The sequence below is a fragment of the Festucalex cinctus genome, chromosome 11 (assembly GCF_051991245.1).
Source record: "Festucalex cinctus isolate MCC-2025b chromosome 11, RoL_Fcin_1.0, whole genome shotgun sequence".
In the NCBI taxonomy this organism is placed as follows: domain Eukaryota; kingdom Metazoa; phylum Chordata; class Actinopteri; order Syngnathiformes; family Syngnathidae; genus Festucalex; species Festucalex cinctus.
In genome coordinates this window covers 1,638,493-1,665,936 of record NC_135421.1, presented here as the reverse complement: position 1 = coordinate 1,665,936, position 27,444 = coordinate 1,638,493, and the positions used below count along the sequence as shown (strand labels likewise).

Sequence of the window (27,444 nt, the reverse complement as noted above, 5' to 3'; positions counted from 1 at the left end):
TGTGAAGAGAATAATAATCAGTAATGTCTACAGTAATAATACAATCAAGCAGGAGGCTTTAGTACATGACAGAATTTAGATGCAGCTGCAAACAATATCCATGGCTGAAATTAGCTAAACTGGAGGAATGGCATGTTTTGTCTTTAAATAGTAAACTCGTCAGCGGCAATGTTCCTTCTAATTCTCCACGTGGTTCCGCTTTCACACAAACCTCTTGGACTACGGTGAGCCACATCCATGGACTTGTATATGAATGGACTCACAATGCCACTTACTCACCATAGCGAGAAGTGAAGCCATCTTACGTTGTCACTTTGTCAATCACTGAAACACACCTAACTTGAAAATATTGATTTCCCCGCCAAAAAAAAAAAAAAAAAAAAAAAAAAAAACTAGAAAAAGGAAAAGTATGACCACAGTGAATGTGCAAAAAATGGGCCAAAATTGCACATTCAAAAATTCATAGCTCACTTCCTGTAAATTTTCGCTACATGGTCCCAATTGACCTTTTGTGCGTCCCGGGGTGCTACAAGTGCCCTCCAATTTCCGTAGCTCTAGGTCAAACATGCCGGGGTTTCTATTTTTTTATGCTAGGTGGCGCTATAGAGTAACATTGTTATGACAACGTCAGAATATCAAATTTTCCGTCGGGCCCGGTGAGTTTTCGTAAATGTTTAGTCCCTCAAAAATGGGATCGTTTATGATGGAGATGGAGATGAGGATGAGGAGGATGATGATGAGGAGGATGAAGAGGAAGAGGAAGAGAAAGAGGAAGAGAAAAAGAAAAAGAAAGAGAAAGAGAAAGAGGAAGAGGAAGAGGAAGAGGAAGAAGAAGAAGAAGAAGAAGAAGAAGAAGAGGAAGAAGAAGAAGAAGAAGAACGAGCAGCTATAAAGGGCCCTCGCAGCCCGGGCCACGTTGGGGTACTTGCACGTTGGGGTACTGGCACATTGGGAGCAGAGTTTCTTTGAAAATGGCATAATAAACCTTTACATGTGGATTTTTCTTTTGCCAGGTGTGATGAGTTTGTCAAGCACAATAGGTTTTGGTGAATGTTAAGATCTGCAAAAATCTGTGTACTTTTTTATTTTTAGGGAATGAGTTGCCCTGATTTGTATTTTTTGTAAAAGTATATATACACACATCACTGCTCGTACTCATTGCACAATGTTGCTGTTATTGTCCATAGAGGCTATCAAAAATAAAAAATAAACAAAATAAAAAAGTACGTATGTTTGGATCGGTCTGATGCCAGTGAACATTTTGAGTGGTGGAAAGTAAAAGAATATTCATAAATGACTTAGTTATCACACTTAGAATGAGTTTACAATTTTTGTAAAAATACCCTAAGTGGGGTAATTTTTTTTTAATGCCTCAAGGGCTAGGTGGCGCTGCATATATAACTGAATGTTGTCATAGAGATACCTTCAGGCCTTGACTATAAACAGACATGTCAAGTTTGGGATTTTTTGGAGCATGTACCGGGCAGTTATTCAGCATGTCCTTTTTCATTGCGAAATACAAATTTTGATGCCCCGCCCTCATCATATAGTATTTAGAAAAGTCAAGAATTTTCCCCCTGTCGTTGGCTCAGGTCTTGACATGGTCCAGGTCAAGTCTGAAGTCAGTCGGATGAAACGTGTAGGAGAAGCGGGCAAAAGTGTGCCCCCTGTAAATGTGCAAAAATCGTCAAAAATGGGACATTCAAAAATTCGTAGCTCACTTCCTGTTCATTTTAGCATATGGGTCCAAGAGACTTTTTTGTAGGTCTTGGGCTCCCTCATACACATAAATATTCATAGATCTTGCTTAAACGTACAAGCGGGGCTGCTTCGTTAAAAATTTCTAGGGGGCGCTATTGAGTCATTTTTGTAAAAATACCACACTACATGATAAAATATTACTCATTTTTCTAAGCCAGATGTGTGTGCCAAGTTTCATGAGTTTCTGTGCATGTTTAGACCCTCAAAATCGGTGTTGTTTTCTTGGCGAACAGTGCATAGCCACGCCCACATCGTTTCGCAAAAACTCACAAACTTCGTGTTGTGAAAATTTATAAGAAAAAAAATGCCACTAGGTGGCGCTATAAGTAAGATGAAATATAAGTTCGTAGATGTCTTAAGGACTGGACTCTCATCAAATGTGCGAAATTTTGAGAAGATAGGATCATCTGGGTCAAGTTAAAGCAACTTTTATTATCACGAAAAATCTTCAGACTTTGTGGCACCGTAACGGCCACGCCCTTTGGCGAAAAGTTACAATATTCGGTGTGGGCATGATCAACATCTTAAGGCTTTTCTGACCAATTTTCAACTGGATCCCTTCAACGAGCTCAGCACAGTAACTAAAAACATAAAGTATGACATTTATTGTAACCACTAGGTGGCGCTATATGTATAACTGAATTTTATTATATCGATGTTTTCAGGCCGTGACTATTAAGTTGCATGGACGAAAAATGTTTGTAAAGGGGGAAAAAGCATGACCACAGTGAATGTGCCAAAATCGGCCAAAATTGGACATTCAAAAATTCATAGCTCACTTCCTGTACATTTTAGGTACATGGTCCCAATTGACTTTTTGTGCGTCTCGTGGTGCTACACGTGCCTGCCAATTTTCGTAGCTCTAGGTCAAACGGGCCGGGATTGGATTTTATTTTTCTACGCTAGGTGGCGCTATAGAGTCACGTTGTTATGACAACTTCATAATATCACATTTTTCGCCGGGCCCGAAGAGATTGCAAAGTTTGGTGAGTTTTTGTAAATGTTTAGGTCCTCAAAAATGCGATCGTTTACGGAGAAGAAGAATAAGAAGAAGAAGAAGAAGAATTCTTACAAAAACAAGAGGGACCTCGTAGGGGTCGCTGCTCGGGCCCTAAATAATAATAAAGGTTAGAAACCACATATGTGGGAATGCTGAAAGCAATAAGTAAGATGAAAGAATCTCAATAACGTATGTGGGAATCCTTTCAGCAGCCAATCTGGGAGAAATTTCAGATCCACAAGTAAATTTTTGATATTTTTTACCTATGAAAATATAAAGAGTAATATGCAAAATAGCTAAGAGTTGGTCAAAAAGGACACAAGGGTTAAACAAAATTGTTGTTAATTTGTTTGAAGACTGATTTGTTAGTGAATAGGGTCATATGTGAACCAAGGTTTCGATCAATATTTGAAAAATTTCTAAAATGCTAAAAGTACAGAAATCAGATTTTGTTTTTAGAAAATCAGCAACAATCAGAAAAATGGTGTTGAGGAATTTTCATCCTAAAATGTATTATAATGTATATCTTTTTTTATTTTTTTATTATTATTTTTTTTTAAAGAGCTCAGAATTGTTCATTCGGTAGTCTTACCGATTCAACGTCTTGTCATCATTGCTCTTTTTTTTTTTTTTTTTTTTGTGTGTGTGTGTATGTGTGCGTGCGTTTGCGTGCGTGCGTTTGCGTGCGTGCGTTTGCGTGTGTGCGTTTGCGTGTGTTTGCGTGCGTGCGTGCGTGCAAATACGTATAAATTTATACTCATTCATTCACCTAAAACCTTATAAATATCCCATTACCCTTCGCCTTAACCAGGTACTTAAGAATCTTGCCAGAGTCGTGAGGTTTAAATGGTCAGGAGACCAGAGAAAAGGTCAGAAAAAAAAGAAATAAAGAGAAAAGAAAGGTAAATCAAAGTGAAATCCAGCACCGACCAAACACTTCCTGCCTTCCCCATGATTACAAAATCAAAGTCTTACGCCAACCCCGGAAGCCTCTAAATTCCAGCAAATTTAGCGAGATCTCAAGAGACCAGAGGAAAAACTAAAGAGAGGAAGGAGGGAAGGATCGATAAGGCAGAGTGAGATCCATAGAAGCCAGTACATCCAATCCATCAAAGTGAAGTCCAGCACCAACAAGACCCCTCCTACGTGGTTACAAAACCAGAGTCTTATGCCAACCCCAGAAACCTCATACTTCTAATAAATTAAGATCTCAAGTGACCAGAGGAAAAACTAAAGAGAGGAAGGAGGGAAGGATAGATAAAGCAAAGTGAGAACCACAGACACCAGCACCAACTGATTCAAGGGGCTGTGGGAGGGAGAGGGTACTTCTGTTGAGTTTCAGTAGATGCTGGTGCGACGGATCTGGCATGCATAAGGACCACCACCAAAGAAAGAAGCCGTCAACCGCGGTCCAGCAAAGCGAGCACCCCCCCCCCCCCGGAATCCCCAGGCCGCGGCAGCACCAAGGCCACCCCCAAGCCACCCGAGCGGACACCGGTCGGCGAGCCGATCCAGACACCCGGAACACCCCCGCCCCAGCCCCGGCCCACACCCCCGAGCCCAAGGCCACAGAAAGAGGCCCAGCGGGCCCCCACAGCGCCCCACTGGTCCCCAGCCCCCATCCCCCCACGACCCCCCCGCACCCCACCCAAACCCGCCATCCACCACGACCCAGGCCCCACCACCCCCAACCCCCAAACCCCCGAACACACCCCGACCCCCAGCACCCAACCCCCCACCCACCCATACCTCCACCCCCCCCCCCCCCCAAACAAGCCCCCCCCCCCCCACCCGGCGGCCGCCCCCCCCCCCCCCCCCCCCCCGCGAACCCGGCCCCCCGCGAGAACCCCCCACCCCCCGGAAACCGGCACCGGGCAGCAGCGCAGAGAGGGAAGATGTGCCCACCCCACCTCCAGCCGCGCGAGAGTAGCACAGCGGCGGGAGGGGGGAAGCAGAGGAGGAAGCACCAGGGGAGAAGGCGGAACACCAGAACACCGAGCCCGGTGGGGAGAGGCCCCGGTCGTCACGCCAGAGTACTAGTGACACCTAACCCTGTTACTGAGTCCGCCAGCTCGCCGACTGGCGAGCTCTACCCTTACACCGTGAATGTGGCCCCACCCAGTGTATATACAAGTGTGTGCGTGTGGTGCATTAAAATTGGGAGCAGGTGAGTCGGAGCAGAGGGAAAAAATTTCCCCTACTCCGACACACCCGTATCCCCCCAAAAAAAATGAATATGTATATGTGTGGTGCATTAAAAAAGGGAATGGAGGGACAAAGTGGTGGGGCAGGGACACAAATGGGGGGACCACAGCGCTGCCAGGCACTGCAGTCCATCCCCTCTGATGGCTCCCCGCCCCAACTCACCCCTCCCCTTGGACGTGAGGTGCATTAAAATTGGAGGGGAGTTGAAGGGTGAAGACGGTGTTTCCACCCTTCCCCACCCCACCAAGAAATGTGTTGTGTGCCCTATGTGTATATTTACAAAGTGTATAGTGCAAGCTAGTGAAGTGAGTAAGAGGAGCGACCAGCGGGGCCTCACCCAACCCGGCGGGTGTAGGTGGCACGCCCGCCCCCCAGCACCCCCACCCGGCACCACAATGGGCGGACAGCCAGCGCAGCAGGGCTACCGGACAGCCCACCGGCCACCGGAGCCCGCCCGGGGCGCCAGGAGTTCTACTGGAGTGGGGCAGGCCCCAAACCCTCGCCCGGCCCCCGGAGCCCGACGCCCGGGCCGGGGAGGAAGCCCCAGGCCCAGGGAGAGGGAGGGGGAGGGGCCGCATGGCAGACAGGGAAGGGGGGGGAGGGGGGGGGGGGGGGGGAGACGACAAGAAGGCGAAAGGGCGGCTGCAGGGCAGGAGGGGGGGGGGGGGGGGGTGACAAGGGAAAAGGGACCGGGAGGCAGAGGAGGATGGGCGGGAGGAGGCGAGGAGGGAGAGGCGACGGGGGGGGGAAGGGGGAGGGGAGAGGGAACCACGGGGCACACCGGAGGCCCACCCACCCCGAACCGCGCCGCCGGGCACGGAGCAGCGGACCGCGCCGGGACGGCACCGCCCCGGGCACCAGGGGAAGCACCCCAACACCGCACCCCACAGGGGGCCCAGGGAGCGGCCAAGACGCAACCGCCACCGAGCAGACAACGGGGGGCAGAACCACCCCCGCCCGACCACAGGGGACGGCGTCAAGAAAATTGACTAATTAGCATGCAGTAAAACCAAGTGTTGATGCTTAGTGCCCACTAGAAATAGATCTTAAGGAGTTAATGAGTATAGTGTCGTATAGTGTGGTATGCTCGAGCCCACTAGCAGCAACTAGGTTCCTGACTATATAAAAATAAAAACAATCAGATACAAAATACCAAATACAGAAGCAGCGAAAACAGAAGTTGTAACGATGTGGTGGCTCTCGTTAACAGGCAGAATCTTGGCAGGATTAAGTTGCCAAATTGAGATTAAAATATTCTATGTACATAGACCATATTTGTTTAAATCTTGATACTTGATTTTTATTTAAGGCAGAGATTTTTTCCATTGAGATATAATTTATTAGTAAGTTTAACCAGTGGTCGATATTTAGAGATTGTTTATTTTTCCAATTGACAAGGATTATTTTTTTAGCAATAGTAAGGGCTATAAATATAGATTGAGATTGTTTACATGGTAGCTCAGTTATTGTTAAGTTACCTAGTAAACACAATCTTGGAGATAAAGGAAGCCTACAGTTTAATATATCAGCGAGCTTTTCCAAGATTTTAGTCCAGAAATGCAGCACTGGAGTACATGACCATAAAGCATGAAGATAAGTATCGGCAGTGTTTTGTGAGCACTGGAGACAAATGTCGGAGTCAGAGAGTCCCATTTTTTTCATCATATATTGTGTAATATATGTTCTATGAAGTATCTTATATTGGATAAGTTGCAAATTTGTCTGTTTGGTCATTTTAAATACATTTTCACAGATTTGGGTCCAAAAGTCTGGTTCCGGAACTATAGACAAGTCTTTTTCCCATTTTAAAGTCGGTAAATACGTTTTATTTAATGTATATCTTGACATATCAAGCAAAGGAAATGAAGAGTGCTGGACTTACTCTTTGGTTTTGGCTGCTGTTTTGCAGAATGGCTCTATGAACTTCAGGTTTTGGTCAGCAGTGAGCTGTAGGGAAAAATGTAATGAGGACCATCACAATTTACCTTTTTTTTTTTAGCATTCATGAATATTTCCTCTAGATTTGTTTCACAATATTCTATAACTGATGGGTCATTCAAATATAAGCTCTATAATATTACTGTAACCTTGCCATTAACAGTGAATTGGTGTTCAAGGAAAAAAAAAACTTCCCACTTGGTAATTTTCTGTTTAGTAAATGCCTCAATTGAAACCCTTCAACAGTATCAACAAAATAAGTTAGGCCAATATCTATGTCTACGCTTCATATTCCAAATGACTCTTCTTGAACATAACTTTACCTCTGATGAACCCACGGCTGCTAGTTCAGTCAAGTAAAGGTCCAAGATATGGAGCTGCAGACCAGCAGGTGCATCATTGCCATTGTTCAGAAACTCTGTAGCAAACAGTTCCAGAAATCTTGCAACCACTCTGGAAAAAAAAAACAAGAGCATAATATATATGACTTTTAGCCCAAGTTATGACGCACTACAAAAGTTGTGAAAGACAATTTTTAGAGGTTACCTGCTGTCCCAGTGTTTTCTCTTGAGCATCTCAAAGGTTTGTTTGAACATGAAGCGGACCAGCTGTAATATAAAAAGCAGGGCCACAATACAGTATATGCATGCACACGCACACATACAGTGCATAGAAATACAGTGATACCTCGGCTCACGAACTTAATTGGTTCCCAGAGAGTGTGTGTAAGCCGAAAAGTTCTTCTTCCGAACATTTATTTCCCATAAGAAACCATTAAAATGAGAATAATCCGTTCCCAGGTCCCTATAAAACATAATTTTCTACTAAATAAGCCTTAAAACTACACAAAAATATACCTTATTTTATGTATAATAAATGTGCTATTGTATTGTAATTAAAGAAATAAATTGTACTGTATAATAAAGTCGTTTTATTTTACTTTGTGATGGTAGTTCTTAAGGATAGTAGCAATGGTAGACTTACTTCATTCGCGAGCGTTTCACCGATTCAAACACTCTACGGAGTGTTTATGGAACGGTTGTCGCTCATTCGCACTTTCGTGCTCACCGGAGCGGAGGAGGTGTGTCCCTTGGTGAACAAGGAAGTGGAGCACTTTAGCGAGTCAACAAAAAGTGAGCACCGCCAACTACTTTCACCTCTTTCCTGGGACTAAACAGCCGTGGCACGATTTTCTCCTTTTTTGAGGTACGTGATGGCACTTTCGCTTTTTTTAGTGGCGCGAACGCCATTGACTACAATGCAAACGCGCCGCCGAATCGCCGTCCCTCGCTGGTAAGCATTAGGCTTAACACTAGCCTGTGGTGGGGTCTTTTTCGGTCCCATAATAGCAAAAGTACACTCAAAATGTCTATCAAACACAAACCGCGTCCGCACTAAAAGAAAGTGGGTGACGAACTGGGACGCCGTGAGCGTGCGTCAGCTTCTCGTGGCCGCCACCGTGGTGCTGTTCGACCGCGTGGTTTGGTTCGTCCGCCGAAAAGTAGTTCGTCAGCAGAGACTAAATTCTCGCGAATTTAATGTTCGTGAGGCGAAAAGTTCGTGAGCTAAAGCGTTCGTCAGCCGAGGTATCACTGTATGCAGTAGTCTACATAGAAATCAATTTCTTCTCCATTTTCTTAACTGCTTATTCCTAACAAGGGCTGTGGGGGTTCTGGAGCCCATTCCAGCTGGCTGGGGACAAATTATTACAATTATTTTCATTTTCAGCTAGGGACAATTTAGGGTGTTCAATTAATGTGTATGGGACACGAAAAAAAAAAAAAAAGTCACCCTAAAAGCATTATAAAAGAGTACAAGTAGAAACTAGAGCTGCAAGCAGCTATAAAGGGCCCTCTCAGCCCGGGCCACGTTGGGGTACTTGCACGTTGGGGTACTCGCACGTTGGGGTACTGGCACATTAGGAGCAAAATTTCTTTGAACATGGCATGATAAACCTTTACATGTGGATTTTTTTTTGCCAGGTGTGATGTGTGTGTCAAGCTCAATGGGTTTTGGTGATTGTTAAGATCTGCAAAAATCAGCGTCTTTTTTTATTTTTTGGGAATGAGTTGACCTGATTGGTATTTTTTCCAAAAGTATAAAAACCCATCATCACTCGTACTCATTGCACGATGTTGCTTTTATTGTCCATAGAGGCTATCAAAAATAAATAAAACAAAATAAAAAAGTACATATGTTTGGATCGGTCTGATACCAGTGAACATCTTGAGTAATGGAAAGTAAAAGAATATTCATAAATGACTTAGTTATAATACAATGAGTTCACAAATTTTGTACAAAATACCGTAAGTGTTTTTTTTTTTTTTTTTTTTGTGCCTCAAGGACTAGGTGGCGCTGTATTCATAACTGAATTTTGTCATAGAGATACCTTCAGGCCTTGACTATAAATATACATGTCAAGTTTGGGATTTTTTTGAAGCATGTACCGCGGACTTAAGCATTAAGCATATCCTTCATTCACGGTACTGCTTTTAACGTCCAAAGAGGCTATCAAAAATAAATAAAACTAAATAAAAAATACATATGTTTGGATTGGTCTGATGCCAGTGAACATTTTGAGTGGTGGAAAGTAAAAGAATATTCATAAATGACTTAGTTATCACACTGAGAATGAGTTTACAATTTTTGTAAAAATACCGTAAGTGGGGTATTTTTTTTTCATGCCTCAAGGGCTAGGTGGCGCTGCATATATAACTGAATGTTCTCTTCTCCTACACGTTTTTATCCGACTGACTTAAGACTTGACTTGGACCATGCCAAGACCTGAGCCAACAACAGACGGAAAAATCTTGACTTTTGGAAATACTATATGATGAGGGCGCGGCATCAAAATTTGTGTTTCGCACTGAAAAAGGATATGCTTAATAATTCCCCGATACATGCTCCAAAAAATCCCAAACTTGACATGTATGTTTATCGTCAAGGCCTGAAGGTATCTCCATGACAAAATTCAGTTATAAATACAGCGCCACCTAGTCCTCGACGCATAAAAAAAAAAAAAAAAAAAAAACACCACTTACGGTATTTTGAACAAAATTTGGTAACTCGTGTTATAACTAAGTCATTTATGAATATTCTTTTACTTTCCACTACTCAAAATGTTCACTGGCATCAGACTTATCCAAACATACATACTTTTTTATTTTGTTGTATTTATTTTTGATAGCCTCTATGGACAATAACAGCAACATTGTGCAATGAGTACGAGCGATGATGTGTGTATATATACTTTTACAAAAAATACAAATCAGGGCAAATCATTCCCTAAAAATAAAAAAGTACACTGATTTTTGCAGATCTTAACATTCACCAAAACCCATTGAGCTTGACACACTCATCACACCTGGCAAAAGAAAAATCCACATGTAAAGGTTTATTATGCCATTTACAAAGAAACTCTGCTCCCAATGTGCCAGTACCCCAACGTGCAAGTACCCCAACGTGGCCCGGGCTGCGAGGGCCCTTTATAGCTGCTCGCAGCTCTAGTTGTGTGAAGGCTGGAGGCCTTCACACATATGTTATTCTACACCATTCCCGTTATTCTTATTATTATTATTGTGTGAAGGCTGGAGGCCTTCACACATATGTTATTCTACACCATTCCCGTTATTCTTATTGTGTGAAGGCTGGAGGCCTTCACACATATGTTATTCTACACCATTCCCGTTATTGTGTGAAGGCTGGAGGCCTTCACACATATGTTATTCTACACCATTCCCGTTATTCTTATTCTATTTTATTCCTCGCACTTTTTTGTCCAGTTTCTTCTTCCACATTTTTCACCCGATTCACTCCGTTCCAATTTCAAACGATTCCAAATATTCGCGCCTACAGCGCTTCCATTTTTCTTATTCCCACGATTCACGTGTTACCCGCAATTCCTGATTTCGTACCCGATTTTTCCCCATGTATTCTTAATGGGAGATTCAAAATTTCACATTTCCTTCCACATTTTTCATCCGATTCACTTCGTTCAAACTTCAATATGTTCCATCATGAGCTCTTCCAGCTTTTCAGTTCCAAAATTCACGCCTTACCCACAATTCACGATTTCGTACCCGAATATTTCCCACATTCTACATTTTTCATTTACTTCCACATTATTCATCCGATTGACTTCGTTCCAACTTCAATATATTCCAGCAATTCAAGCCATGAGCTCTTCCAGCTTTTCAGTTCCAAAATTCACGCCTTACCCACAATTCCCAATTTCGTACCCGAATATTTCCCAAATTCTATATTTCACATTTACTTCCACATTATTCATCCGATTGACGTCGTTTCAACTTCAATATATTCCACCAATTCAAGCCATGAGCTCTTCCAGCTTTTCAGTTCCAAAATTCACGCCTTACCCACAATTCCCAATTTCGTACCCAAATATTTCCCACATTCTACATTTTCCATTTACTTCCACATTATTTTTTCCGATTGACTTCGTTCCAACTTCAATATATTCCACCATTTCACATCATGAACTCTTCCATCTTACCACCGAACTTACCACGCATGGCGGCCATTTTCCAAATTACCATGAATGGCGGCCATTTTGGATAAATGATTAGATATGCCCAGGATTCTCGCCAACCTGGACCCACAGGCCGGCGGCCATCTTGGCCAATGGATTAGGGACGCCGAGGATTTCCGCCACGTCGCGCACCGGGGGCGGCGGCCATCTTGGCCAATTGATTCGGGAAGCCTAGGATTTCCGCCACGTCGTCCACCGAGGGTGGCGGCCATCTTGGCCAATTGATTAGGGACGCCTAGGATTTCCGCCATTTCGAGCTAATTTCAATAGGAAGTGACCTAAACTCAACAGGAAGTGACCTGATTTTAACAGGAAGTGACCCGATTTCGACAGGAAGTGACCTCATATCAACAGGAAGTGACCTCATATCAATAGGAAGTGACCTCATATCAACAGAAAGTGACCTCATATCAACAGAAAGTGACCTAAAATCAACAGGAAGTGACATCATATCAACAGGAAGTGACCTAAAATCAACAGGAAGTGACCCATTTCAACAGGAAGTGACCCGATTTAAACAGGAAGTGGCCTGAAATCAACAGGATGTGACCTGATTTTAACAGGAAGTGACCTGAATTTAACAGGAAGTGACCTCATATCAACAGGAAGTGACCCGATTTCAACAGGAAGTGGCCTGAAATCAACAGGAAGTGACCTGATTTTAACAGGAAGTGACCCGATTTCAACAGGAAGTGACCCAATTTCAACAGGAAATGACCTGATTTTAACAGGAAGTGACCTGATTTTAACAGGAGGTGACCTCAAATCAAGAGGAAGTGACCTAAAATCAACAGGAAGTGACCCATTTCAACAGGAAGTGACCCGATTTAAACAGGAAGTGGCCTGAAATCAACAGGAAGTGAGCATGCTAGTACTAAATTAGCATGCTAATGCTAGCTAATGCTAATGCTAGCTGAACATGCTAATGCTATTGCTAGCTTAGCATGCTAATGTTAGCTTAGCATGCTAATACTAAGTTTGCATGCTAATGCTAATGTTAGCTTAGTATGCTAATGCTAATTCTCGGATAGCATGCTAATGCTAAGGTTAGCATGCTAATGTTAATGCTAAGTTAGCATGTTAATGCTAATGTTAGCTTAGCATGCTAATGCTAATGCTAGATTAACATGCTAATGCTAATGTTAGATTAGTATAATTCTAATGCTAAGTTAGCATGCTAATGCTAATGTTAGCATGCTAATGCTAATGTTAGAATGCTAATGCTAAGTTAGCATGCTAATGCTAACATGTTAATGCTAATGTTAACTTAGCATGCTAATGCTAATGTTAGATTAGCATGCTAATGTTAATGCTAGCTTAGCATCCTAATGCTAATGTTAGCTTAATGCAAATGCTAACTTAGCATGCTAATGCTAATGTTAGCATGCTAATGCTCATGCTAAGTTAGCATGCTAATGTAAATGTTAGCTTAGCATGCTAATGCTAGCTTAGCATGCTAATGCTAATGTTAGCTTAGCATGCTAATGCTAATGTTAGCTTAGCATGCTAATGCTAATGTTAGCTTAGCATGCTAATGCTAGCTTAGTATACTAATGCAAATGTTACCTGATTTCAACAGAGTGACTATATTTTTCTCCATGTATTCTTAATGGGAGATTCAAAATTTCACATTTCCTTCCACATTTTTCATCCGATTCACTTCGTTCAAACTTCAATATGTTCCATCATGAGCTCTTCCAGCTTTTCAGTTCCAAAATTCACGCCTTACCCACAATTCACGATTTCGTACCCGAATATTTCCCACATTCTACATTTTTCATTTACTTCCACATTATTCATCCGATTGACTTCGTTCCAACTTCAATATATTCCAGCAATTCAAGCCATGAGCTCTTCCAGCTTTTCAGTTCCAAAATTCACGCCTTACCCACAATTCCCAATTTCTTACCCAAATATTTCCCCCATTCTACATTTTCCATTTACTTCCACATTATTTATCCGATTGACTTCGTTCCAACTTCAATATAGTCCACCATTTCACCTCATGAGCTCTTCCATCTTACCACCTAACTTACCACGCATGGGGGCCATTTTCCAACTTACCATGCACGGCGGCCATTTTAGACAAATGATATGCCCAGGTTTCTCGCCAACCTGGCCTCCCAAGGCGGTGGCCATTTTGGCCAATTGATTAGGTATGCGTGTGATTCTTGCCAGGATATTCCCCGACCTGAACAGGAAGTGACCAATATCAACAGGAAGTGACCTCATATCAAATGCTAATGCTAATGTTAGCTTAACTAGCTAATGCTAATGTTAGCATGTTACTGCTAATGTTAGCTTAGCATAGCAATGCTAATGTTAGCTTAGAATGCTAATGCTAAGTTAGCATGCTAATGCTAATGTTAGCTTAGCATGCTAATGCTAAGTTAGCATATTAATTCTAATGTTAACTTAGCATGCTAATGCTAGCTTAGTATACTAATGCAAATGTGACCGGATTTCAACAGAGTGACTATTACTCCATTGCTTAAGTTTGCCACTCCTTACACCATTGCGACTCGATTCTACCCTCCTTACGTCATTGCTTACTTAATTCTTCTCACTTTACTCCATTGCTTACCCGATTACTTGCTACTTCCTCCATTTCTTACTTGATTTCTTCCTTGTTTTCTTGTTTCTTGCTGATTTATTTTTACTTTTGTGGTATTTATCTTCCTTCAACTGCTTCTAGATTTCTGGATGAATTTAAACCATTCCAACTTCAGCATGTTAAGCTCATTCCATGTCATTCAGTATCATTCAACATCATTCAATATCATTCAATATCTTTCAATATCATTCATCATCATTCAACATTATTCCAAATCATTCCACAGGTATTCATTCAGCTCTCCAGCCTTCACACGCCATTTCCCCAGAAATGGCATTTCTAGTTCTTATTATTATTATTCTTATATTTTATTCCTCGCACTTTTTTGTCCAGCTTCTACTTCCACATTTTTCACCCGATTCACTCCGTTCCAATTTCAAACGATTCCAAATATTCGTGCCTACATCGCTTCCATTTCTCTTATTCCTACGATTCACGTGTTACCCGCAATTCCCGATTTCGTACCCGATTTTTCCCCATGTATTCTTAATGTGAGATTCAAAATTTCACATTTCCTTCCACAATTTTCATCCGATTCACTTCGTTCCAAGTTCAATATGTTCCATCATGAGCTCTTCCAGTTTTTCAGTTCCAAAATTCACGCCTTACCCACAATTCACGATTTCGTACCCGAATATTTCCCACATTCTACATTTTTCATTTACTTCCACATTATTCATCCGATTGACTTCGTTCCAACTTCAATATATTCCAGCAATTCAAGCCATGAGCTCTTCCAGCTTTTCAGTTCCAAAATTCACGCCTTACCCACAATTCCCGATTTCGTACCCGCACATTACCCACATTCTACATTTTCTTCCACATTATTCATCCGATTGACGTTGTTCCGGCTTCAATATATTCCAGCAATTCAAGCCATGAGCTCTTCCAGCTTTTCAGTTCCAAAATTCACGCCTTGCCCACAATTCCCGATTTCGTACCCGAATATTTCCCACATTCTACATTTTCCATTTACTTACACATTATTCATCCGATTGACGTCGTTCCAGCTTCAATATATTCCAGCAATTCAAGCCATGAGTTCTTCCAGCTTTTCAGTTCCAAAATTCACACCTTGCCCACAATTCCGGATTTCGTACCCGAATATTTCCCACATTCTATATTTCACATTTACTTCCACATTATTCATCCGATTGACTTCGTTCCAACTTCAATATATTCCAGCAATTCAAGCCATGAGCTCTTCCAGCTTTTCAGTTCCAAAATTCACGCCTTACCCACAATTCACGATTTCGTACCCGAATATTTCCCACATTCTACATTTTTCATTTACTTCTACATTATTCATCCAATTGACTTCGTTCCAACTTCAATATATTCCAGCAATTCAAGCCATGAGCTCTTCCAGCTTTTCAGTTCCAAAACTCACGCCTTACCCACAATTCCCGATTTCGTACCCGCACATTACCCACATTCTACATTTTCCATTTACTTACACATTATTCATCCGATTGACGTCCTTCCAGCTTCAATATATTCCAGCATTTCAAGCCATTACCTCTTCCAGCTTTTCAGTTCCAAAATTCACGCCTTGCCCACAATTCCCGATTTCGTACCCAAATATTTCCCACATTCTACATTTTCCATTTACTTACACTTATTCATCCGATTGACGTTGTTCCGGCTTCAATATATTCCAGCAATTCAAGCCATGAGCTCTTCCAGCTTTTCAGTTCCAAAATCCACACCTTACCCACAATTCCCGATTTCGTACCCGCACATTACCCACATTCTACATTTTCTTCCACATTATTCATCCGATTGACGTTGTTCCGGCTTCAATATATTCCAGCAATTCAAGCCATGAGCTCTTCCAGCTTTTCAGTTCCAAAATTCACACCTTGCCCACAATTCCGGATTTCGTACCCGAATATTTCCCACATTCTATATTTCACATTTCCTTCCACATTATTCATCCGATTGACGTCGTTTCAACTTCAATATATTCCAGCATTTCAAGCCATGAGCTCTTCCAGCTTTTCAGTTCCAAAATTCACACCTTGCCCACAATTCCGGATTTCGTACCCGAATATTTCCCACATTCTATATTTCACATTTACTTCCACATTATTCATCCGATTGACTTCGTTCCAACTTCAATATATTCCAGCAATTCAAGCCATGAGCTCTTCCAGCTTTTCAGTTCCAAAATTCACGCTTTGCCCACAATTCCCGATTTCGTACCCGAATATTTCCCACATTCTACATTTTCCATTTACTTACACATTATTCATCCGATTGACGTCGTTCCAGCTTCAATATATTCCAGCAATTCAAGCCATGAGCTCTTCCAGCTTTTCAGTTCCAAAATTCACGCCTTACCCACAATTCCCAATTTCGTACCCAAATATTTCCCACATTCTACATTTTCCATTTACTTCCACATTATTTATCCGATTGAATTCGTTCCAACTTCAATATATTCCACCATTTCACGTCATGAGCTCTTCCATCTTACCACCTAACTTACCACGTATGGCGGCCATTTTCCAACTTACCATGCACGGCGGCCATTTTAGACAAATGATTTCAACAGGAAGTGACTTAATTTCAACAGGAAGTGACCTAAAATCAACAGGAAGTGACCCGATTTCAATAGGAAGTGACCTGATTTTAACAGGAAGTGACTTCATGTCAACAGGAAGTGACTTAAAATCAACAGGAAGTGACCCGATTTCAACAGGAAGTGACTTAATTTCAACAGGAAGTGACCTAAAATCAACAGGAAGTGACCTGTTTTTAACAGGAAGTGACCCAATATCAACAGGAAGTGACCCAATTTTGACAGGAAGTGACCCGATATCAACAGGAAGTGACCCAATTTCAACAGGAAGTGACCCAATTTCAACAGGAAGTGACCCAATTTTGACAGGAAGTGACCTGATATCAACAGGAAGTGACCCAATTTCAACAGGAAGTGACCCGATTTCAACAGGAAGTGGCCTGAAATCAACAGGAAGTGAGCATGCTAGTGCTAAGTTAACATGCTAATGCTAGCTAATGCTAATTCTAGCTGAACATGCTAATGCTATTGCTAGCTTAGCATGCTAATGCTAATGTTAGCTCAGCATGCTAATGCTAATGTTAGCTTAGCATGTGAATGCTAATGTTAGCTTAGCATGCTAATGCTAATGTTAGCTTAGCATGTTAATGCTAAGTTAGCATGCTAATGCTAATGTTAGCTTAGCATGTTAATGCTAAGTTAGCATGCTAATGCTAATGTTAGCTCAGCATGCTAATGCTAATGTTAGCTTAGCATGTGAATGCTAATGTTAGCTTAGCATGCTAATGCTAATGTTAGCTTAGCATGTTAATGCTAAGTTAGCATGCTAATGCTAATGTTAGCTTAGCATGTTAATGCTAAGTTAGCATGCTAATGCTAATGTTAGCTTAGCATGCTAATGCTAATGTTAGCTTAGCATGCTAGTGCTAATGCTAAGTTAGCATGCTAATGCTAATGTTAGCATGCTAATGCTAATGTTAGCTTAGCATGCTAATGCTAATGTTAGCTCAGCATGCTAATGCTAATGCTAGCTTAGCATGTGAATGCTAATGTTAGCTTAGCATGCTAATGCTAATGTTAGCTTAGCATGCTAATGCTAATGTTAGCTTAGCATGCTAATGCTAATGTTAGCATGCTAATGCTAATGTTAGTTTAGCATGTTAATGCTAAGTTAACATGCTAATGCTAATGTTAGCTTAGCATGCTAATGCTAAGTTAGCATGCTAATGCTAATGCTAAGTTAGCATGCTAATGCTAATGTTAGCATGCTAATGCTAATGTTAACTTAGCATGCTAATGCTAATGTTAGCATGCTAATGCTAATGTTAGCTTAGAATGCTAATGCTAGCATGCTAATGCTAATGTTAGCTTAGCATGCTAATGCTAAGTTAGCATATTAATGCTAATGTTAACTTAGCATGCTAATGCTAGCTTTGTATACTAATGCAAATGTGACCTGATTTCAACAGAGTGACTATTACTCCATTGCTTAAGTTTGCCACTCCTTACACCATTGCGACTCGATTCTACCCTCCTTACTTCATTGGTTACTTAATTCTTCTCACTTTACTCCATTGCTTACCCGATTACTCGCTACTTCCTCCATTTCTTACTTGATTCCTTCCTTGTTTTCATGTTTCTTGCTGATTTATTTTTACTTTTGTGGTATTTATCTTCCTTCAACTGCTTCTAGATTTCTGGATGAATTTAAACCATTCCAACTTCAGCATGTTAAGCTCATTCCATGTCATTCAGTATCATTCAACATCATTCAATATCATTCAATATCTTTCAATATCTTTCAATATCATTCATCATCATTCAACATTATTCCAAATCATTCCACAGGTATTCATTCAGCTCTCCAGCCTTCACACGCCATTTCCCCAGAAATGGCATTTCTAGTTGTGTGAAGGCTGGAGGCCTTCACACATATGTTATTCTACACCATTCCCGTTATTCTTATTATTATATTTTATTCCTCGCACTTTTTTGTCCAGTTTCTTCTTCCACATTTTTCACCCGATTCACTCCGTTCCAATTTCAAACGATTCCAAATATTCGCGCCTAGAGCGCTTCCATTTTTCTTATTCCCACGATTCACGTGTTACCCGCAATTCCCGATTTCGTACCCGATTTTTCCCCATGTATTCTTAATGGGAGATTCAAAATTTCACATTTCCTTCCACAGTTTTCATCCGATTCACTTCGTTCCAACTTCAATATGTTCCATCATGAGCTCTTCCAGCTTTTCAGTTCCAAAATTCACGCCTTACCCACAATTCACGATTTCGTACCCGAATATTTCCCACATTCTACATTTTTCATTTACTTCCACATTATTCATCCGATTGACTTCGTTACAACTTCAATATATTCCAGCAATTCAAGCCATGAGCTCTTCCAGCTTTTCAGTTCCAAAATTCACGCCTTGCCCACAATTCCCGATTTCGTACCCAAATATTTCCCACATTCTACATTTTCCATTTACTTCCACATTATTCATCCAATTGACGTCGTTCCAGCTTCAATATATTCCAGCATTTCAAGCCATTAGCTCTTCCAGCTTTTCAGTTCCAAAATTCACGCCTTGCCCACAATTCCTGATTTCGTACCCGAATATTTCCCACATTCTACATTTTCCATTTACTTCCACATTATTCATCCGATTGACGTCGTTTCAACTTCAATATATTCCACCACTTCAAGCCATGAGCTCTTCCAGCTTTTCAGTTCCAAAATTTACGCCTGACCCACAATTCCCGATTTCGTACCCGAATATTTCCCACATTCTACATTTTCCATTTACTTACACATTATTCATCCGATTGACGTCGTTCCAGCTTCAATATATTCCAGCATTTCAAGCCATTAGCTCTTCCAGCTTTTCAGTTCCAAAATTCACGCCTTGCCCACAATTCCCGATTTCGTACCCGAATATTTCCCACATTCTACATTTTCCATTTACTTACACATTATTCATCCGATTGACGTCGTTCCAGCTTCAATATATTCCAGCAATTCAAGCCATGAGCTCTTCCAGCTTTTCAGTTCCAAAATTCACACCTTGCCCACAATTCCGGATTTCGTACCCGAATATTTCCCACATTCTATATTTCACATTTACTTCCACATTAGTCATCCGATTGACTTCGTTCCAACTTCAATATATTCCAGCAATTCAAGCCATGAGCTCTTCCAGCTTTTCAGTTCCAAAATTCATGCCTTACCCACAATTCCCGATTGCGTACCCGAATATTTCCCACATTCTACATTTCACATTTACTTCGACATTTTTCTACCGATTGACGTGGTTTCAACTTCAATATATTCCACCAATTCAAGCCATGAGCTCTTCCAGCTTTTCAGTTCCAAAATTCACGCCTTACCCACAATTCCCAATTTCGTACCCAAATATTTCCCACATTCTACATTTTCCATTTACTTCCACATTATTTATCCGATTGACTTCGTGCCAACTTCAATATATTCCACCATTTCACGTCATGAGCTCTTCCATCTTACCACCTAACTTACCACGTATGGCGGCCATTTTCCAACTTACCATGCACGGCGGCCATTTTAGACAAATGATATGCCCAGGTTTCTCGCCAACCTGGCCTCCCAAGGCGGTGGCCATTTTGGCCAATTGATTAGGTATGCGTGTGATTCTTGCCAGGATATTCCCCGACCTGAACAGGAAGTGACCAATATCAACAGGAAGTGACCTCATATCAACAGGAAGTGACTTAATTTCAACAGGAAGTGACTTAATTTCAATAGGAAGTGACCTAAAATCAACAGGAAGTGACCTGATTTTAACAGGAAATGACCCGATTTCAACAGGAAGTGACCTGATTTTAACAGGAGTGACTTCATGTCAACAGGAAGTGACTTAAAATCAACAGGAAGTGACCCGATTTCAACAGGAAGTGACTTTATTTCAACAGGAAGTGACCTAAAATCAACAGGAAGTGACCTGTTTTTAACAGGAAGTGACCCGATTTCAACAGGAAGTGACCCAATTTTGACAGGAAGTGACCTGATATCAACAGGAAGTGACCCAATTTCAACAGGAAGCGACCCAATTTTGACAGGAAGTGACCTGATATCAACAGGAAGTGACCCAATTTCAACAGGAAGTGACCCGATTTCAACAGGAAGTGGCCTGAAATCAACAGGAAGTGAGCATGCTAGTGCTAAGTTAGCATGCTAATGCTAGCTAATGCTAATTCTAGCTGAACATGCTAATGCTATTGCTAGCTTAGCATGCTAATGTTAGATCAGCATGCTAATGCTAATGTTAGCTTAGCATGTGAATGCTTATGTTAGCTTAGCATGCTAATGCTAATGTTAGCTTAGCATGCTAATGCTAAGTTAGCATGCTAATGCTAATGTTAGCTTAGCATGTTAATGCTAAGTTAGCGTGCTAATGCTAATGTTAGCTTAGCATGCTAATGCTACTGTTAGCTTAGCATGCTAATGCTAATGCTAAGTTAGCATGCTAATGCTAATGTTAGCATGCTAATGCTAATGTTAGCATGCTAATGCTAATGCTAATGTTAGCATGCTAATGCTATTGTTAGCTTAGTATGCCAATGCTAATGTAAGCTTAGAATGCTAATGCTAAGTTAGCATGCTAATGCTAATGTTAGCTTAGCATGCTAATGCTAAGTTAGCATATTAATGCTAATGTTAACTTAGCATGCTAATGCTAGCTTAGTATACTAATGCAAATATGACCTGATTTCAACAGAGTGACTATTACTCCATTGCTTAAGTTTGCCACTCCTTACACCATTGCGACTCGATTCTACCCTCCTTACTTCATTGCTTACTTAATTCTTCTCACTTTACTCCATTGCTTACCCGATTACTTGCTACTTCGTCCATTTCTTACTTGATTTCTTCCTTGTTTTCTTGTTTTTGCTGATTTATTTTTACTTTTGTGGTATTTGTCTTCCTTCAACTGCTTCTAGATTTCTGGATGAATTTAAACCATTCCAACTTCAGCATGTTAAGCTCATTCCATGTCATTCAGTATCATTCAACATCATTCAATATCATTCAATATCTTTCAATATCATTCATCATCATTCAACATTATTCCAAATCATTCCACAGGTATTCATTCAGCTCTCCAGCCTTCACACGCCATTTCCCCAGAAATGGCATTTCTAGTTCTTATTCTTATTCTATTTTATTCCTCGCACTTTTTTGTCCTGTTTCTACTTCCACATTTTTCACCCGATTCACTCCGTTCCAATTTCAAATGATTCCAAATATTCGCGCCTACATCGCTTCCATTTTTCTTATTCCCACGATTCACGTGTTACCCGCAATTCCCGATTTCGTACCCGATTTTTCCCCATGTATTCTTAATGGGAGATTCTAAATTTCACATTTCCTTCCACATTTTTCATCCGATTCACTTCGTTCCAACTTCAATATGTTCCATCATGAGCTCTTCCAGCTTTTCAGTTCCAAAATTCATGCCTTACCCACAATTCCCGATTTCGTACCCGCATATTTCCCACATTCTACATTTCACATTTACTTCGACATTTTTCATCCGATTGATGTCGTTTCAACTTCAATATATTCCACCAATTCAAGCCATGAGCTCTTCCAGCTTTTCAGTTCCAAAATTCATGCCTTACCCACAATTCCTGATTTCGTACCCGCACATTACCCATATTCTACATTTTCCATTTACTTCCACATCATTCATCCAATTAACGTCGTTCCAACTTCAATATATTCCAGCATTTCAAGCCATTAGCTCTTCCAGCTTTTCAGTTCCAAAATTCACGCCTTGCCCACAATTCCCGATTTCATACCCGAATATTTCCCACATTCAACATTTTCCATTTACTTACACATTATTCATCCGATTGACGTCGTTCCAGCTTCAATATATTCCAGCAATTCAAGCCATGAGCTCTTCCAGCTTTTCAGTTCCAAAATTCACACCTTGCCCACAATTCCGGATTTGGTACCCGAATATTTCCCACATTCTATATTTCACATTTACTTCCACATTATTCATCCGATTGACTTCGTTCCAACTTCAATATATTCCAGCAATTCAAGCCATGAGCTCTTCCAGCTTTTTAGTTCCAAAATTCATGCCTTACCCACAATTCCCGATTTTGTACCCGAATATTTCCCACATTCTACATTTCACATTTACTTCGACATTTTTCATCCGATTGACGTCGTTTCAACTTCAATATATTCCACCAATTCAAGCCATGAGCTCTTCCAGCTTTTCAGTTCCAAAATTCACGCCTTACCCACAATTCCCGATTTCGTACCCAAATATTTCCCACATTCTACATTTTCCATTTACTTCCACATTATTTATCCGATTGACTTCGTTCCAACTTCAATATATTCCACCATTTCACGTCATGAGCTCTTTCATCTTACCACCGAACTTACCACGCATGGCGGCCATTTTCCAACTTACCATGCACGGCGGCCATTTTAGACAAATGATATGCCCAGGTTTCTCGCCAACCTGGCCTCCCAAGGCGGTGGCCATTTTGGCCAATTGATTAGGTATGCGTGTGATTCTTGCCAGGATATTCCCCGACCTGAACAGGAAGTGACCAATATCAACAGGAAGTGACCTCATATCCACAGGAAGTGACTTAATTTCAGCAGGAAGTGACCTAAAATCAACAGGAAGTGACCTAAAATCAACAGGAAGTGACCTGATTTTAACAGGAAATGACCCGATTTCAACAGGAAGTGACCCGATTTTAACAGGAAGTGACCTCATATCAACAGGAAGTGACTTAAAATCAACAGGAAGTGACCTGATTTCAACAGGAAGTGACTTAATTTCAACAGGAAGTGACCTAAAATCAACAGGAAGTGACCTAAAATCAACAGGAAGTGACCTGTTTTTAACAGGAAGTGACCCGATTTCAACAGGAAGTGACCCGATTTCAACAGGAAGTGACCCGATTTTGACAGGAAGTGACCTGATATCAACAGGAAGTGACCCAGTTTCAACAGGGAGTGACCCGAATTACACAGGAAGTGACCCGATTTCAACAGGAAGTGGCCTGAAATCAACAGGAAGTGAGCATGCTAGTACTAAGCTAGCATGCTAATGCTAATGCTAGCTTAGCATGCTAATGCTAAGTTAGCATGCTAATTCTAATGTTAGCTTAGCATGCTAATGCTAAGTTAGCATGCTAATGCTAATGTTAGCATGCTAACATTAGAATTAAACCATTCCAACTTCAGCATGTTAAGCTCATTCCATGTCATTCAGTATCATTCAACATCATTCAAAACCATTCAATATCTTTCAATATCATTCATCATCATTCAACATTATTCCAAATCATTCCACAGGTATTCATTCAGCTCTCCAGCCTTCACACGCCATTTCCCCAGAAATGGCATTTCTAGTTGTGTGAAGGCTGGAGGCCTTCACACATATGTTATTCTACACCATTCCCGTTATTCTTCTTATTATTATTCTTATATTTTATTCCTCGCACTTTTTTGTCCAGCTTCTACTTCCACATTTTTCACCCGATTCACTCCGTTCCAATTTCAAACGATTCCAAATATTCGTGCCTACATCGCTTCCATTTCTCTTATTCCTACGATTCACGTGTTACCCGCAATTCCCGATTTCGTACCCGATTTTTCCCCATGTATTCTTAATGTGAGATTCAAAATTTCACATTTCCTTCCACAATTTTCATCCGATTCACTTCGTTCCAAGTTCAATATGTTCCATCATGAGCTCTTCCAGTTTTTCAGTTCCAAAATTCACGCCTTACCCACAATTCACGATTTCGTACCCGAATATTTCCCACATTCTACATTTTTCATTTACTTCCACATTATTCATCCGATTGACTTCGTTCCAACTTCAATATATTCCAGCAATTCAAGCCATGAGCTCTTCCAGCTTTTCAGTTCCAAAATTCACACCTTACCCACAATTCCCGATTTCGTACCCGCACATTACCCACATTCTACATTTTCTTCCACATTATTCATCCGATTGACGTTGTTCCGGCTTCAATATATTCCAGCAATTCAAGCCATGAGCTCTTCCAGCTTTTCAGTTCCAAAATTCACGCCTTGCCCACAATTCCCGATTTCGTACCCGAATATTTCCCACATTCTACATTTTCCATTTACTTACACATTATTCATCCGATTGACGTTGTTCCAGCTTCAATATATTCCAGCAATTCAAGCCATGAGTTCTTCCAGCTTTTCAGTTCCAAAATTCACACCTTGCCCACAATTCCGGATTTCGTACCTGAATATTTCCCACATTCTATATTTCACATTTACTTCCACATTATTCATCCGATTGACTTCGTTCCAACTTCAATATATTCCAGCAATTCAAGCCATGAGCTCTTCCAGCTTTTCAGTTCCAAAATTCACGCCTTACCCACAATTCACGATTTCGTACCCGAATATTTCCCACATTCTACATTTTTCATTTACTTCTACATTATTCATCCAATTGACTTCGTTCCAACTTCAATATATTCCAGCAATTCAAGCCATGAGCTCTTCCAGCTTTTCAGTTCCAAAACTCACGCCTTACCCACAATTCCCGATTTCGTACCCGCACATTACCCACATTCTACATTTTCCATTTACTTACACATTATTCATCCGATTGACGTCCTTCCAGCTTCAATATATTCCAGCATTTCAAGCCATTACCTCTTCCAGCTTTTCAGTTCCAAAATTCACGCCTTGCCCACAATTCCCGATTTCGTACCCGAATATTTCCCACATTCTACATTTTCCATTTACTTACACTTATTCATCCGATTGACGTTGTTCCGGCTTCAATATATTCCAGCAATTCAAGCCATGAGCTCTTCCAGCTTTTCAGTTCCAAAATTCACACCTTACCCACAATTCCCGATTTCGTACCCGCACATTACCCACATTCTACATTTTCTTCCACATTATTCATCCGATTGACGTTGTTCCGGCTTCAATATATTCCAGCAATTCAAGCCATGAGCTCTTCCAGCTTTTCAGTTCCAAAATTCACACCTTGCCCACAATTCCGGATTTCGTACCCGAATATTTCCCACATTCTATATTTCACATTTCCTTCCACATTATTCATCCGATTGACTTCGTTCCAACTTCAATATATTCCAGCAATTCAAGCCACGAGGCTCTTCCAGCTTTTCAGTTCCAAAATTCATGCCTTACCCACAATTCACGATTTCGTACCCGAATATTTCCCACATTCTACATTTCACATTTACTTCGACATTTTTCATCTGATTGACGTCGTTTCAACTTCAATATATTCCAGCATTTCAAGCCATGAGCTCTTCCAGCTTTTCAGTTCCAAAATTCACACCTTGCCCACAATTCCGGATTTCGTACCCGAATATTTCCCACATTCTATATTTCACATTTACTTCCACATTATTCATCCGATTGACTTCGTTCCAACTTCAATATATTCCAGCAATTCAAGCCATGAGCTCTTCCAGCTTTTCAGTTCCAAAATTCATGCCTTACCCACAATTCCCGATTGCGTACCCGAATATTTCCCACATTCTCCATTTCACATTTACTTACACATTATTCATCTGATTGACTTCGTGCCAACTTCAATATATTCCACCATTTCACGTCATGAGCTCTTCCATCTTACCACCTAACTTACCACGTATGGCGGCCATTTTCCAACTTACCATGCACGGCGGCCATTTTAGACAAATGATATGCCCAGGTTTCTCGCCAACCTGGCCTCCCAAGGCGGTGGCCATTTTGGCCAATTGATTAGGTATGCGTGTGATTCTTACCAGGATATTCCCCGACCTGAACAGGAAGTGACCAATATCAACAGGAAGTGACCTCATATCAACAGGAAGTGACTTAATTTCAACAGGAAGTGACTTAATTTCAACAGGAAGTGACTTAATTTCAACAGGAAGTGACCTGATTTTAACAGGAAGTGACTTAAAATCAACAGGAAGTGACTTAAAATCAACAGGAAGTGACCCAATTTCAACAGGAAGTGACTTAATTTCAACAGGAAGTGACTTAATTTCAACAGGAAGTGACCTAAAATCAACAGGATGTGCTTTTTAACAGGAAGTGACCCGATTTCAACAGGAAGTGACCCAATTTTGACAGGAAGTGACCTGATATCAACAGGAAGTGACCCAATTTCAACAGGAAGTGACCCAATTTCAACAGGAAGTGACCCGATTTCAACAGGAAGTGACCCGATTTCAACAGGAAGTGGCCTGAAATCAACAGGAAGTGAGCATGCCAGTGCTAAGTTAGCATGCTAATGCTAGCTAATGCTAACGCTAGCGGAACATGCTGATGCTATTGCTAGCTTCGCATGCTGATACTAATGTTAGCTCAGCATGCTAATGATAATGTTAGCTTAGCATGTGAATGCTAATGTTAGCGTAGCATGCTAATGCTAAGCTAGCATGCTAATGCTAATGTTAGATTAGCATGTTAATGCTAATGTTAGCTTAGCATGCCAATGCTAATGTTAGCTTAGCATGCTAATGCTAAGTTAGCATGCTAATGCTAATTTTAGCTTAGCATGCTAATGCTAATGTTAGCATGCTAATGCTAATGTTAGCTTAGGATGCTAATGCTAATGTTAGCTTAGCATGCTAATGCTAATGTTAGCATGCTAATGCTAATGTTAGCATGCTAATGCTAATGTTAGCTTAGCATGCCAATGCTAATGTTAGCTTAGAATGCTAATGCTAAGTTAGCATGCTAATGCTAATGTTAGCTTAGCATGCTAATGCTAAGTTAGCATATTAAGGCTAATGTTAACTTAGCATGCTAATGCTAGC

The 27,444-nt window shown here is 41.0% G+C and overlaps 1 protein-coding gene across 3 annotated transcripts in view; it reads right to left on the bottom strand.

Moving 5' to 3' along the window:
* The window catches only part of rrp1 (ribosomal RNA processing 1), a 160,494-nt gene that overhangs the window by 108,390 nt on the left and 24,660 nt on the right, over nt 1–27,444 (bottom strand). For all 3 annotated transcript variants that reach the window (XM_077537132.1, XM_077537131.1, XM_077537133.1), the window contains exons 5-7: nt 7,451–7,512; nt 7,228–7,357; nt 6,849–6,913 (exon numbers count right to left, since the gene is read on the bottom strand). In XM_077537132.1, the coding sequence (XP_077393258.1) occupies nt 6,849–6,913; nt 7,228–7,357; nt 7,451–7,512 (257 nt within the window). The remainder of the gene's footprint in view (nt 1–6,848; nt 6,914–7,227; nt 7,358–7,450; nt 7,513–27,444) is intronic.